We start from the raw sequence: 16,557 nt of genomic DNA, 5'->3' as shown, positions 1-16,557 counted from the left end.
CACTCCAACAGTGAAGTGCACATAAACAATAGATAGAACTCAGTTTCTAACACTGCATACACACACTATTAAATAACTGTATTCAATTCTGTATAAATAGGGAAAAAGCTCTGCATTCTGTGTGTTATTTCCTACATAAAATTGTCATTTTAGGCCAATAAAATCAGTAAAGGGGCAGCCGTGGCCTACTGGTTAGGGCTTCGGGCTTGTAACCGAAGGGTTATTGGTTCGATCCCCGACCAGTAGGAAAAATGTGGGTGGGGGAAGTGGTAGAGCACTGCTCTCCCGTGCCCGCATCCACGGCTGAAGTGGTCCATCTAAAAAATAAATTGAAAATGTGTTGTTTGTTTGTGAAAATGTTAACTTTTTAAATTTCAAAATATATTTCAAATGAAACAATTTGCAAAAGTTAAAACATATATGAACATATATGTAAACATATATGAAAATATATTTACATATTTAACTAAAATATATTTATTGGGCCAATTTCAAATATTTGCATATATTCCAAAAATATATTTTGAAAATATATTTCAAATATATTTCTTTTGTGTATGGGCACAGTTGGGTTTATCGTCTGCCACTTTAAATGCTCCAGCTCTTTAAAGGAGGGTGGATTCTGATTGGCTTTCAATGTTTTTATTGTTTATCAGCAGGGAAAAAACCTTTCTAAAAGTGATTCCAACGATTCTGTTTCTCTTTGCCGTTATCCATATATTTGTGGTGTGGACTCTGCTTTTCTTTTATATTTAGAACGATTTTTAGAACTATATCTTTATCATTATCGTTTAAGTTATCGTCGTTGGTGTTAACAGCCTTAAGTGTGTTAAGAAAATAAATGGGGTCGATTTTGATTACATGTTGACTTTAAAAATGAGTAGGCTATAGTTTGCTGGTACTTGCATAAATCTTGTCAATTTACTGCATGTATTGATACTGATTGTAAGCACTATAGGCTACTTGTGCTTTTTTGATCAGCAAGCTGTGGCCTACTGTTCTTTGGATTTCCACAGCGATACTCTGGCACTTAAATTCACCATAAAGGGCTACGGGACACACATACATTCACAGATTCAAGGGCGATTTCCTCCTTTCAACTCACCATAAAATGTTCCTTCTATGGTCTTTCAAAGTGCTGCGGTGAGTTGCTTTGAAAGGTCACAAGACATGTATTTTGTCCCCTTGTGGCCAAGTAAAAGAGAGTAATGGTTCCCCCCTGCATCCGGCCTGTCTTCAGTTCAGTGGTGTCACCCTGGCAGTTGACATCTTCTGGAGGACAGGAGATGGGGAGGCGGAGTGTAGAGCAGCATTTCACCTCAGTGTCAGAAATAATGGTATATGTTTGTTTAATGCAACTCTTTCAAATAAGTGTTTAAAAGCTCAGTTTATTTAAATGAGCTTTTAGGAAAATGAGACAGATGCTGGAAGAGATTCAGTGCTGGAGCTTTATCAGTGAGTCTTGGCTAAAATGACTGTAGGCCACTTACCAGAGACTTGAGTGTCCACAATGAGAGTTTATCATCAGAGGACATATTGTGCTCAGTCAGAAGGCTTCAACCAGTTTCTATGGTGATTAAAAAAATAGCTTTACTGCATTCATGGCTTTAAGCAAAATTCATTTATTATGAATCTATACTTTTATTTCAGCCTACAGTATGTTTTAGCTTGTAGATCTGGAAATGGCTGTGTTGGTTGTCAAAATATCATACTTTTTACTCCACGGCCCTTGAGTAGAAAGTGGTAACGTCAGTCAGGGGATGATTTTGGTCGCAGGGGTTGCATTTTGGTTGGAAATGAAAGTCGGGTCGACGTCAGAACCCGACTTTTCATTTTCAGTCACAATACAACCATTGAAAACCTTTGGGAAATTATGATTAGTCATAATTTAGAACAGGATTGGAAGTTATGCACGACACTTGCACAAGGTTTTGTAAGTCAGTGCCCAGGAGAATGGGAGAACCAACAAAATATTAATAACTGATTACATTGTATTCTGTCAATGTGTGCTTTATTTCCTACATGTGAGCTTTTTGTTGTTCTATGCCTTAAAAAAAACATTTTTAATTAAAAATGGGCATTTGTTGGGTATTTGGGCAAAGGTATTTTAATACATTTCTTCTTCCCAATATAACATATTCCTCATAGTTTGATTGTTTCATAGTTTGAATAGACCCTGAAAAGCAGACATCACTTTTGGCCACTATTTGTTTGGTATGCACTTTGATTTCAATTGAAAGTTTTCTATCTAGTTAGTTCCAGAAAGTCTTTTATCACAAAGACCCTCCTCCACAGGCGTGTAGGTTTATCATTGCGTGCCGGGTGTCTCTCACCGTCAACCTACACAGAAAGCGTGGAGAGATTTATACAAGAACTAAGACGTTTCTTATTTTATCTTGCGTCTTGGGAGCATAAGTTGTTGTCTTCATTGTACTAGTCATATCTGTGGCAAGCAGTGACCCAATTAAGACTCGAACTTGTGCATTTATATCCCTCATTAGCCCAGCAGGGTTCATCAGCGCTAACGTACATCACCTATGAAAGACTTTTGAGATAAACTTCCGTACGACAGCACAAAAAGCTAATTACAGATAGAAGCAAGAATTCATGGATAATTAGAAAAAAAAATACACACTGGATATAGATAAGGAAAGCATGACCTATATGCAGGTTGCTTTGTAAGTTCACTCCTCCTACTGTAATTTGTCATAAGAATGGCTTGGGCCTCAGCGATGTACTGTAAAAAACATATTTATTAAAGCATATGCTCATGAACATAAAGAAAAGAAACAACAACTGCAGAAATGCAGAACATATCATATGTACCATAAAATTGATAAAAAACAAATCACTGTACACGCTACAGTGCTTTAAAATCACAGCTTTGCATTGCAACTTTCTTAATTTATTTCTTTATCTTATGTACATATACTCATAAAACACTGATGTTAAAAGTTATTCCTTATATTACGAACGATCTCTAGGATAATTTATCAGCTTCATTTGTTAGAAATATTACAACAGCAAGAAACAAAAAACCATACAAAACTGTTACAATCATTTTCAGTGTTTTCCGTGAAACCAGTTTAAATTGAGTGAAATGGAACCGGATGGATATTTCGGTCTGTCGAAAACAAACTCCCACTTTAGGAAATGTTGTACTCTTTAAATAAAGAAAAGGGGGAGCAAAATTAAATCCGAATTTACCGGGGGGGGGTTTAAATACCAATGATGACGTCTTCTAGGAAGCCTGCAGTTTTCTTTCACAGTAGGATATGAAAGCATTTTCTTGCTTTTTAAATTGCACTTCTTTAAAAACAAACAAGCTGATGAACAAAAATGTGTTAGAAATGTACATTAATTGGAGTGATTAATCAACTGTTTTTGTCACTTTTGTACTATTTTGTCAAAATACATGTTGCAACATTCAAATAAATATATCAAAGCCATACAAAGGTAGCTTATAAAGTTTCGAACATTATTGCTGATAAAAGGACATATTCTAATGGACCACAGTTAGTTTACCACCATCTGATTTGGTTTTGTCTTAGAAACAGTATTTAAGGTCAAATATGTACATTGAAGACTAGTATTAGTCACTGATTATACAAAAAGGAATATATATATATTGTATATTCAGTTGATATATTTTCATACACAAAGTAATCTGGGGGAAAACAAGGACAAAGTGCTTTTCTACTGTGACTCAGATTGCTGACTTTAGTTTTATAGTCTTTGTGTGAGCCAGACCTCGCTTTGACGTGACAGCTACTCTCTGTATCAGCACAAGCCTTCATGTATCTGAGACACTAGCTTTAAATTGATTAGACTGCGTCACACTGACTGATTCTGTATCCTAGCTGTTTTTAAGGAGTCAGCCCTATTAAAAGGACAGATTTCCTGCTGAATTCGTGCTGTTGACTTCAGCACCACCGCACAGGCAGAAACCTGTTGTGAAGTCGAGGAAACAAGAGGGACAGCGTTGTTTGTGTAGATCTACGGCTCATGCATTCCTGAGGCCTGTTTGCAGCCAGAAAGCTGTTGCTCAGATTGCAAATCAAAATGATTTACTATACACATTTGTAGTGACAGATGTTCTGCCCTTTTTTTTTTTCAGTCTTCAACTTTTTTTTTTCTGCACATAAATGCATTTTATACTAATGCATCTGTAGAAATGTAGTACTTCAGTCATTTTGATGTCATACAAATCTATAAACACTGTACAGTGGCCCCACAAAGTATTTGGACACTTAGGCCCAGTTAAAATGATGAAAAAATAAAAATGATAATTTATGATAAATATACAAATAAAAACATCTTGCAAAAGTTTTCAATTATTAAAGAAAAAATAGTATAGGCTAAAATATTAATAATATTATAATATATAAGCCGAATTTTCAGCATCATTACTTCACAGTGTCACAAGATCCTTCAGAAATCATTCGTATCATTATAATATGGAGATTTGCTGCCCAAGAAACATTTCTGATTGTTATAACTGCTGAAAACAGTTGCGTACAATTATTTTTCAGGATTCTTTGATGAATAGAAAGTTCAAAAGAACAGCATTTATCCGAAATAGAAAGCTTATTATACACTCAATAGTTTGTTATGCATTAAATTGATCAAAAGTGACAGTAAATACATTTATAATGTTACAAAATCTTTCTATTTTAAATAGATGCTGCTCTTTTGAACTCTATTTATCAGAAATGTTTCTTGAGTATCAAATCAGCATATTAGAATGATTAGAATTATTTCTGAAGGATCATGTGACACTGAAGACTACAGTAATGATGTATGTATGTAGGCCTATATATATATATATATATTGTAAATATATATTAGTGATGTCAAATCAATTAATCATGATTAATCACATCTAACATAAAAAGTTTTTGTTTGTTTTAATATGTGTGTATAGAAATTCATATATTTTAAGTGTGTTTTAAATGTCCAAATGCTTTTTAGGGTCACTAGAAATAATCCAACTTAAAAATTTGCAACAGATATCATTCAACAAATACACATACAGGTAAAGACAGTCCACCTTAATAAAAATAGCTGAGAGGACGAAATGATCTCAGGACAGAGTATACGTGTTCTCCCTCGAAAAGTGCTGGACTAAGGACTGGAGATCTTTGCACATGTTCCACAGGTCTGCTTTCCAACTCTAGGGATTTATGAGAGCTGAGAGCATATTCTTGTCTGCTTCTTGCTCTCTCTCTCTCTCTCTCTCTCTCTCTTTCTCCCCCTCCGAGAAAAGCAGGGGAGCAGAAACAATTAGGTTTGCTTTCTGGAACAGCTGGGCTGCAACGAGCCTGTTGGGTTTGAGGTGAGGGGAAGGAACCGAGCTGGAGCGGGGAAAATCAATCATGGCCTAAGGCTGGTAAAGGTGCACAATTAGCGAGATTGGATACATTTGAAATGATGGAGCTTCGGCTACACCAGCTCACCATTCCCAGTGGATACAGAGAGAGGGAGTGATGATTCCACTTGAAAGACCTAATTATTCATCATGACAGTTTCCATGTTTAAAAAGGAGCTCGGAGCTTTGGGCCGAGTTATGGATGCAGATATAGATATCATAGGATCATGGCTAGATTATGAAATCACTACTTATGCATGACGACTGGTGCAGAAACATTCCTACGTTTGATTTTTTTTTTTTAGACATCTAGAAGCTGCCTGTAAACACTTTTAAATCCCTCAACGTGCATCATATTTTTGCAAAACCCTATTAGAATTGAACGCTGTCTAAAAGACCATCACTAAAAAATAACAATCAAGTTGAGCCGTTTTGTCTGAACACTGGAGATACTTCTTTAGTTTATGGTTGGTTTGGTGAGACAGGTTTTAATCATGCGGTGAATGTTAATTTCCCTGGGGTCTCCACCACAGATCAATGTGCTGGAAGCCAACATGAAGACCAGTCAAGCCCGCTGACCGATGACTATATTGGGATTTTCCGCGGTGCTTTTAGCTGGTGTTGGCTTTGGAGACATGTTGGGAAGGTGAAGGTGGTTTTTGCAGGTTGGATGAATTAGTGCACAGAAAAAGTGGGTGGATGACAATGATCAAGAGACTTTATCATGTTTTTGAGATCATCTTGAATTGACTTCAACCTGAAACCACATGCATTATGAGCAAAACGACCAGTGGCTTTGCTTTACCAAGCATGTGATGGCAAATTACATTGGATTACATCACACATGCTGCATTTGCATATCAGTCACACTCAAGACACCCATACGAAAAACATCATTTCTTCAGGCTTATTTCACTGATACACTGTTTAAAATGTAAAATTAGAATGTTTTTTCTTTACTTAACATGTAGATGCCAGTTCCATTAAAGCATCTATGTCATGTATTTCAAATCCATATACTGTTTTAAATAAAGGTTTAATGTCATAAATATCTGTAAAAAATATTTCCCCCCTCATGTAACTTACCTCATGACTGCGAGCTTTACAGTCAGTGGCCCTTCAAACTCTACCCACGTGTCCCTGATACTTCCAGTATATCCTTTATTTCACTGCCACCATATACAAATATGAACAAATTCTATACAGTGACGCATTTTTTATTTTTTTTCGGACCACAGTCCGGTACCTTTCTCCAAAATACGTGAGATGAACACTGACATCAATGTAGTTTATTATTAGCAACTAAACGTAGCTCTAACTTTACACTGTACCAGCCATTCTGACATTTAAAAAAAATGTAAGTCATTGCAAAAAAGAGGAACATGCAATGTTTCCAGAATGCCTCAGTTAACACATAACTCCATATCACATAGAAATGATCAATTAAAATGAAGTCACTTCGAAAAGGACGTAATTATTAAAGAATTGTCTTTGAACTCCTACACATTCTTTCAACAGCGTTGGTCTCGTTAAGGTTGTAAACATTACAGCATTTTGCTTGCTCCTTTAACTGGGTGCATATCATTCTGTTGTTGTTGTTTTTTTCTTGAAGAAGACTTGATAAGCAATCATACATGGTAAATTGTCTTTGGGCTCCTTAAAAAGCTTGAGAGAGAGCTGGGTTGCGGTTCTGTGAGATCACAGAGTAAGGTAGACTACGTAAACACCCTGAGAGTCACTTGTCTGTATTTTCTTGATTTTTTTTTTTCTTTCTCATTTTAAAAAACATTATTATTATTATTTTAATAATTTGGGCCTGGCCCCGGCAGCCGGTAAGGGATGGTGGCGGATCATGAGTGGAGGGTGAGTTGACTGGCAACCGCCTCATTTGCAGGCATGAGAACAGAGTTAATGTGGGTCTGGTCGAGTAGTATGTTATCGATGGAGAACATCACATGGCGTGGTGTGGCGAGGGAATGGCTCGTAAGGGGGGGGAGGAGGGAAAAGGTAGTGGTGGAAAGTGGTTGGCAAACGGAGGAAGGGGAGTTATGGACGATCAAAATCAACTAGGCTTACATGATGGGATTCAGCTATAACATCAGCAGGTTCCATCGGTAAATGGAAACCCAACAGGTTTTAGCTTTAGGTGGACAGACATAACACCCACCCGGCCAAGCCTCTCGCAAGCAGTCGCATTCGTTCATTCGCTCGCCCACTCACTCACGCAGCATGGCCCCTCCCCCAAGACCGAGCACATGGTTTCAGGCACGAACTTGCAATGTGTTATTTGATGAAACTGAGTGTAGTGGGAGGTGAAGAATAAGACAACAGAAGACAGGTGATGGTAAAATGAACATTTATAATGACTGCTGTTGCTGTCGGAAAATAATAACCCTTAAATAAAAAAAGAAAAGAGAAAAAGAAAAGGAACGACTTAATAGATATTAGCACTAAATTGCTGACTTCACTGGTAATCCACAAGTCAAGAAACACAACTCACTATTTCTTGTACAAACACAATGCTACAGTTACATTAAATATTTAATACTTTTTTTTTAAGTCAGTTAATGGATGATGTTAAAACACTAAAATACTAAAAACAAAACAGTAATTCATCTTTCCAGTCATTCCCTTTTGTCTAGTTTCTTGATGCCATTTATTAATAATGTAAAGTAGTTTGAAAATAAATAAGCTCATGAAGGGTTATCAGAAAACAAAGCTGGCAGCATAGAAACATTAGATGTGGAGCTCAAGCATGGTTGAGACGCATGAAAATGATCGTTCGGCATCACAGAAAAACATTTTCGTCTCGTGAACAGATGCTGCAATGGTCAAGACACCTAATCGACACGTATCACAATTTACACTCAACACGTCTGATATGTACAATGAGATTAGCGACTAGCATCAGTTCAAGCTATTCTTAGTCTACTTTAGCGGTTAGTGGTGATTATGCATTATTTGGAGGGGCCGGATCCGGATTTCAGTCTCAGTACTGCGTATGTGGCTCTATAATCATTCTAAAAAAAAGGAGCTGCTTTAGTTTAGTTTAGTTCAACTTCATATCGGCGGCTCATAAGAGCACTCCACAAAAGCGAATTTATGCTGCCAGCCCCATTACGATGAACATGTTTCTGGTTACAGTTCAACCAAATCTGACAGATATTTACAATGAGAGAAAATAATGAAATCGTGGAGGAAACAGTTTGGATCTTACTGATGTTTGTGTGTGTGTCTTTTTTATTATTATAATTTTTTCGTCCCCAATGATGACTTAAAAAAAAGAAAAAAATAAGAAAGAAAAGTAAATCCAATCATCTCAACTAGAATTGCACAGTCTCAAAAAGGTTTGGAGATGGAATGGAGATTTTAAGTCCAAACATTTGATGAACATAGAAGGGGAGGAAGAAGGTCAATAAAGTTCATGAGGGGTGAGAAGTTCAAAGTTCAGAAGACAGAAGATGGCTGCACGGCTGACGTTTACACACTCCTCAGCTTTTTTGAGCATGTTTTTATGTTAAAGGAACAAAAAGAAACCTGCCGTTAAAATGGATTTATTTTCTTTGCTTGCGCTTAATGTTTTCCATCGAGAAAATCAAATGGAGAGACTCGGGGGTGAGGAGAGTGACAGTGCCCCCCAACATTATGGCACACAATCAGTGATGTCCTGGAGGTTGAAGAGATGACAGAGAATTAGGAAAAGCAGTTTATGAGAGGTAGCCAGCTGTGTTTTTACCGTGTTAATCCAGGTCTTGCTTTTACTGCTCGCTTTTTGGGTAATGTTGAGGCGTCATGACTGACATCATGTTATGGAGAAACATGCTGGCTTCATGGGTGCGTCCAATGGATGTCCAACATACAAGAGAACTCAAAAAGTTTGGAATGGTACTGTTTTTGTTTGGCACTCAGGAGAAAGTCTGGGAGGGTGTGAGGGGGAGGTCGGCAGAAGAGTGGGGAGTGGTTGGAAAAAAGGGGAGCAGTGAAAGTGCAAAAGGGAGAAAAAGGGAGAGTAAACAGGATACATATGAATGACATTTTTGTTATACTTGGTCTAGGTTAGAGAGTGTCGTACAAATAAAAACAGGAAAATAAAAAAGAGAACAGAACAGTGATATGACAAATGTATTCTAACATTGCTGGTGCTTCAATGGGTACGAGCTCAAAAGTGACCCGGGTTATCATCTTCTGATGGCGTGGGGGGCGGGGCGAGGGGGGGGGGGGGCTTGGACTGGGGGGCGTGTGGGGTTTGGGAAGAGCGACGAGCTCTAGCCATGCGCCCACATAAAAGCAATGACCTCCTCGACATCATCTAAACCATAAGTTTGCATTCATCTCGACTTAACAGCGTGTGACAAACCCAGTGACCTGGGAGAGGAACGTGGGTGCGAAAATGCTAAGCGCATGCACAAAAACACAACTGCGCACAGGAACGTAGCTTAAAAAGCAACCATGACTAAGCACAGTGCAATTTTGATGGCCTTAAAGAGAGAGAAAGTGGAAAAAAAACAATATTCATCATATCAGACATGCCCTTTTTGGCACTTCTTAACATTAATATTAATCATAAAAAAACACTGTCAAAATAACAACATTTCCAATTTCTGTAAAAACTATTCTGCCGTTTTTGGTCAGCTTCGAACATCTGGCCAATCCTTTCTCATGCAAACAGTAGTGCCGCATCATTGCATTGTGACGTCATCGGAAAGTCCCGTCCCTTTCCTTTATTCGCGGTGATCTGAGGTAAAGGATTCAAGCAGTTTAGCGGTGTCATTGCATTTGTTCTCATTCGGAAACGGGGCTGTTCTTATCTGGGGTGGCGTGAAGCGCGAGAGAATTATAAAGTGCATATTCTCGTGATAATGAGTCAAGCTTTATGTGCAGTGATGGCAGAACAAGCTAAAGAACAGAAGCCTAATGATGTTGTTAGAACTGACACAGCAAACACAAGCCCTAAAATCATGATCGAAAGAGTGATATGCAAACTTATGTAGTGGTGAATACATTCACGACCATGTTTGAATGTTAATGTCGCTGAATTAACCCTCCGTGTCCAACTTTTCCCATTGTTTTTCTTACAAATTATCACAAAACATTGATAAGTCTGTACAAAATGAGTGCTCTTATTATGACGCTGAATATGACCATGGCTATGAATGATTTTGGTTTCTGTGGCCTAGTTTTCACAGGACAACAAAACTCCAGCTTGGTCTTAGCAAAACTAAAAAATGTGAAAAAGCTAATTTAATAGCTCGAACTGTTGTTGCCATGCAAAGATTTGTCCTCAAAATGAATGCACATTGCCTAATTTTTTTGTAGGATTTTTTTGTCTTCACTTTTTTTTTTAAATCCACGCCTCACTTGGTATCATGCAAATATCAACGTGCAAAAAAGATAACATCTATCTTCACAAAATACATTTTCAGAACTATAAAAGGCTGACTTAAGAATGCTGATAACTTATAAAACTTTAACCATGCTAAGCTAACTCGGCAGTCTTCTAGCCCCGGGGATGTGTGTTAATGGCCACATGGCACCCTGCTTTTGTTTGGCCTGTGAGATGAATCCATCCCTTCTTTTTAACAAGGACTAGTTTGTTTAAGGGGCAGAAAACTCTCAACCTTATAGTGCTAATGTCTATTTTTTGCTTCTCTAGTCACTTTACCTCCACTAGTTATATCTTAACTGTGGCTTGTTTGGCACTTTTCACATTTTTTTTTTCCTCACCTTTTTTAAATTACAAAAGTATGTCTGCTCTTAACTAATGGTGTTTAAATCACATTTAAATCTGTAAAGATCTATTTTGGCACAGGTTTATTTAATCCATTGATATAGCAATTATTTCATTATCAATGTAGCATTTAGTTACACCTCTTACAACTACCACATCCTGCTAAATGACTGATCAGATATGTTTTTAATCTTAAATTTTAGTACATCACTTATTCAATAGCAGCATCTTCACAACTTAAAAAATAGTATATGCAAATCTACTCAACATCTAGGTAAATCCAAAGCTCCTACACAGACAGAATAAAAGGACAAGACATGACGACATGCTACTACGTATATTGCTTTCAGTACTCATCACATTTGATCTATTTTCCCAGTTACTTAAAAAAAAAACATATGTACTTTCAGTACTGAATACAAAAACAACAAAACAGAAAGCTGCTCCTTGACACTATGTTGGCACCTTTTTATAGTTTTCACATTGAATTGTCACAGTAATATATCTTGCTTTTTGTGTGTCTTAATCAAATTGAACGATCATGTAAGGTTTCTTAACATAACAATTATCTGGGGGGATCTACCAAGACTGTTTCTACTCGTTCAAGCTCTGAAGTGTCTGATGAAGTACTGCATCATAGGTAAAACCGAATGCACAGATGCACTCTAAAATGCGGAGGCGCTCGATTGCCATCGCTTTCTCGTCTTGATCTTCAAGTCTGAACAATAGTGTCCCTTCATTTGAAAAGAAACGCTCATTGCACCTCAAAAACGTGCAACTATCTTTCGGAGCACTTGGAGTCATTGCTGTTTCAAACGCTTGTTAGGCCTCCTCACCTAGGGCACAACTGCTTGACAAATTCATGTCTATGCAAACGCATCAACTTTACACGCATATACACACACATTCACACCATACAAACATTGATGGCTCGTAGTAAGTCCCTTGTTGAAGGTGTGATGTGCTCGAACGTGATCTACGGCAAGCTTCTAGTTCTACTCTGTAGGCGCATCTTCCCTTTCGCATTGTCAGTTTCGTCAAAGGGCAAGCAGACATGCACTGTTACACCAGTCATCGCCACCCATGGAGAGATGTGAGAGAAAAGAGGGTCTCTGGGTTGATGTGTCAGAATGGGGGTGCACAAAGGTAAAAAGGGGGGTTGAGAAGAGGTGAGGGGAGGTGATGGTTTTTAGATGAGAATAAAGAAGCCTCCTTACCAATCGGTTCAGATTTACTCTCCTTGGTGCTCCAATAGCAAAGGAGAGGAAAGAATCATAACTTTAGCCAGGGGGAGAGAGAGCACAGTTCTGTCTTTCTCTGTTGGTCTAATTCTTCTTTGGGAAATGCTCTCTGTGCTAACGTATACAAGTCTTGTGGTTAATGAGGATCAGTTTGGCATTTTTAAGCTCATTCCAGTCGGTAAAGAATCAATACGTTGTTATAGCAGTCGTTTAGACACAGAATAGGTTTGGAGGACACATAGTTTAAACATACAAAATATACCATCCTCTGCCCCTTCACGATAAATATACACGGTCGGCTGGCGGTTAGTTAGTGCACACTTGGAAAGTTAAGGTTGGATACTGCAACATGATGCCAAAAAAAAACTGCTCAGAAGAGTCTGACCTCAACCTAACAAACCATCCAGGCTTCCTTTCCGCCCTACACTCTTACAAATAAAGGTTCTATGTTGGCATCAATGGTTCCATAAAGAACCTTTAACTTCCATGGAACATTTCCATTGTACAAAAGGTTCTTTATGGCGGAAAAAGGTTCTTTTGGTTATTAAAATGTTCTTCACACTAAGGAAAAAAATGGTTCTGTTCAGAACTGCTCAATGAAAGGTTCTTTGAGGAACCAAAAACTGGTTCTTCTATGGCATCGCTGCAAAAACTCCCCTTTTCGAACCTTTATTTTTAAGAGTGTACGGTAGGTGATAGATTGACTCCATGGAGGCTGTTTTAAATATGAGACGTTCCACTTGAGTACATTCCATCATGGTGATGCATCAACACGATAACGATATAGAAACCCTGACTTTTTTTGGCCTTCCATCACGGCCTCCACACTTCACAGTGCATTAAGACGAAATTCAGTGTACTCAGATTTAAAACAAAAAGAAAACAGGACCTTATTAGCAGCACATAAGTCGCACATGGGTGGTTCTGAACTGCACAGGAAGATCTTCACATGGGCAGCCTGTTCAGTATAATGCAACCAGAACCAAATTGGAACTGGTGACTTGGGACGTTTATTAAAAAATGTCGAGGCTATCACATTAGCCTGGGCAGACCATGTTACTAAGCAGCCTGTGCCGATCAGAATTTGTTCGTAGTCGTTCAGTAGTATGTGTTCATGAAACGCCTCAGAGCTCTGAGGGCCAGTTTCTGATTTGATAAGGAATATCTACGCAGATTTTCCAGCACATTTGTGCAGATATTCAACTGCAGCGGCTCAAAGTGCACAATGTCTCGCGCTGCAGAAGGGCAGCATAGAGTAAAGACGGGGATATGTTTTGGGACGTTACAGAAAGAGATTGGCTTTTATATAAAGTCGTATTCTGATACACTCCCTTGGACTTGTGCAAAGACCTACATTCTCATTCAGTAGATATGTGAATAAATTGTCTAGTCCCCACTGTGATTTCAAGTCTGCGTATGCGTAGTTGTATTTTCAGCATTTAAATCTGGTAATAGTCTGCTGAGGGTGTGTGTTTTGTTGTATTAATATCACTGTACAGTACATCTGCCCCTATTCTCTCTGTTGGTGCCGACGGTGCAGTTATCACTGGACGTTAAATAAGACATATATTAAATGGACACACGATTCAATCTACTTAAATAAAAAACTAAATCCAAAATATTGTCTTTACATTCATGTCAACCTGAATTCACAGATTAAGAAAAACAAAAAAAGGAAATACCTCAGTTCTTATGGGTGAAATCATATTAATAAATAACGTTGATGGTGATGATAATTTGTAATAATAATAATAGTAGTAGTAATAATAATAATGATAATAGTATTTGTATAAACACCAGACCTCGAATCCCATAGAGAAATGCCACAAACTCTAGAAGCTCTGGTACGAAAGATTCAGGTGCATTTTGCGTCCTGGCCTATGTCCGCAACATGATCTACAAGCTTCCCTTATGCTAACAACATCTGTAGTGGCAATGGACCTGGTCGAACTGGAACCCCAGGTCAATGTCTAGTGACGCTGAGACCCCTTCAGCAGCCTCGCATCCCCTACCCTTATCCTGCCCAGCACGGAGCAGGGTCAGGCCGGCTGGGATCGTGAGGGCTGAGGCGAAGGGGGCTGGGGTGGGAATGGGGTGTCACAGACTGGGGGGGATATATAATCAGTCTCAGACCCTCTTAAAGAGGAGGCATGGGCGAAAGGGAGGGAGTTAAACTAAAGACTAAAAATAAAGAACAAAAATCTGTCAGCTAGGAGGGGATGGGGGTGGGGAAAGGGCCGTTTCCTGGGATTTTTCCACCCCATTGTCCCCCATCCGACCACCTTGCCCACCTGCTGGGAACTGCAGCGCGGCAGCATGCCAGGTTGAAATGCCATTCACTGCTGTCCAGAGAAATGCACCAAAAACAAACAAACAAAAAGAAAGAAAAACAAAACAAAATCAACCAATAAAAATTCCAAAAAGATTCAAACTTAAGAAATAAACCCATATTTACATTTTACACATTTTTCTTTTTTCAAATTTTCCACGTCGAGAGGAATTTTTTCCCTCTTTTTTTTTAATACTGAGATTTTTCCCACAAAGAATGTGGCTGATTTTCTTCGTTATTCGCGCCCTCCATCTTTCTCTGTATCTTCCCCATCCCCCACTCTTTCTCTCTCCTTTTTTCATACTCCCTGTTTTTAGCCCACCTTCTGCGGATTGGTGGCCCTCACACCCTGCTCGTATGTGATTCGCTGGCTGATAAGATATTGGGCTGCCTGTGTAGCGGCTGGCGATCCGGTAATGGTAACTTTACGATTTCTGGTGCCAGGAACAAACTCTCCCTTTTTTGAGATCTGAATGCGGGCTCCCGTCAGTTCTTGGTACTCCACAAGCGTTTTGCCTCCCTTCCCCAAAATGGCGCCCACCAAGTTCTCCGGCACTGCAATCTCCACCACATCTTTCGCCCCCTCTGTCAGCTTCTCAGTGGCCAGTAGGGAGCTCGCCACCAGCGGGGAAGCGGCACTCAGGTAGCCATTGGTGGCTCCAGTGGCGGCGGCGAGCGAGCCTAGCGTGAAACCTCCCAGGCTGGCCGCCGGGTGGCCGGCGCCGGTGGACGCATCATTGGCGTAGGAGGCTAGCAGGTTGGCGGCCGCGGCTGCAGCAGGGTTAGCGCTTGCAGCCACAGCGGCGAGGACTCCTGAGGCGGCTGCAGGGTTTAGCCCTAGACCCAGGGAGTTGGTATTGTATCCATAGCTGGCTAACGTGTTTAGTGCGGACGTGATAGCCAGCAGGTCATTCCCTGAGAAGCTGGACATGGTGGTGGGGAAAGCGCCCACTCCAGCCAGACTGGCCTGCCCCAGGAGACTGGAGGCCGTGGCCGCCGCCGCCGCGGCAGCAGCCGGCATCACCTCTGCAGAGTTGGCGTACGGAGAACCAGTGGGGTTGGAGTTGGCCACGGGGCCGGAGATGTTGGAGTAGCTGATGTTCAGACAGCTGCTGCTCTGCGGGTCCTCCTGGATCTTCTGGACGATGATCTCGACGGCCTTGCGGTTCTGCTCGGGCTCTCCGCTGATGGTGACAACGCGTTCCTGCAGGTTAATACCTTCGGGTTTCTGTGAGAGCTGGACCCAGGCACCGGACTGCTCCATGACGGCCTTCACGGTGGCTCCGCCCTTGCCGATGATCAGCCCTGCCGTACTGTTGGGCACTATCAGCTTGGCCTGAAGGAAACATAAGCAGAGAGGCTGGTGTCAGTTAATGAGTCACTCTAGTAGTCTAGGAAGCGCCATTTCTCAGTTTTGGGATTTAAAAGTAGAAAGTGTGAATTTATTTTTTATCCACTGGGAGCCCATTAGTTGCAGCCCAACCAATGTCTTTGAACACAAACAACTACTTTTGCGGCAACTGCGCCTGTATGTGTTTAAACCAAAGCCTGGCTTTTAGACTTTACAGTAATTACTTTGCTTCAAGTTGCCATGTCATCAATTGCTGTATCATTAAAGCATTAATCAAATTGCATTTGACAGAAGAGCTTTATCTTGTAATTTAGTGCAACAGCAAAATAGTGTTCTCAGTGAGTCTGTTTTTGATAATGTCTGCGAAAAACAATTTCCTCTTTAATAGAGGGGGGAAAAAAGTGTAAACAGTGGTTACCATGGTTTCTTCCTTAACTTAGAAAGGCTTGCTCCTCTGATCAAGCAGTGACTCACACTGGTACTTTTTACCAAAGCTTTACACAGTACATACCGATCTTGTTAAAATGTTGCAAAAAGCAC

At 39.8% G+C, this 16,557-nt stretch overlaps 2 protein-coding genes and 1 long non-coding RNA gene across 4 annotated transcripts in view; 1 reads left to right on the top strand and 2 right to left on the bottom strand.

Annotated features, from left to right (window-relative positions):
* The window catches only part of clip3 (CAP-GLY domain containing linker protein 3), a 769,717-nt gene that overhangs the window by 213,613 nt on the left and 539,547 nt on the right, over positions 1-16,557 (bottom strand). The gene's annotated exons all lie outside the window — the stretch shown is intronic.
* The window catches only part of LOC307167108, a 30,561-nt gene that overhangs the window by 4,899 nt on the left and 9,105 nt on the right, over positions 1-16,557 (top strand). The window lies entirely within an intron of this gene.
* The window catches only part of nova2 (NOVA alternative splicing regulator 2), a 52,310-nt gene continuing 42,368 nt past the window's right edge, over positions 6,616-16,557 (bottom strand). For both annotated transcript variants that reach the window (XM_079886026.1, XM_079886027.1), the window contains one exon: positions 6,616-16,002. In XM_079886026.1, coding sequence (XP_079742152.1) covers positions 14,980-16,002 — 1,023 coding nt within the window. In that variant the 3' untranslated portion in view covers positions 6,616-14,979. The remainder of the gene's footprint in view (positions 16,003-16,557) is intronic.

Source organism: Squalius cephalus (genome assembly GCF_949319135.1).
Source record: "Squalius cephalus genome assembly, chromosome: 11".
In the NCBI taxonomy this organism is placed as follows: Eukaryota; Metazoa; Chordata; class Actinopteri; order Cypriniformes; family Leuciscidae; genus Squalius; species Squalius cephalus.
This window is presented reverse-complemented; position numbering and strand designations above follow the sequence as displayed.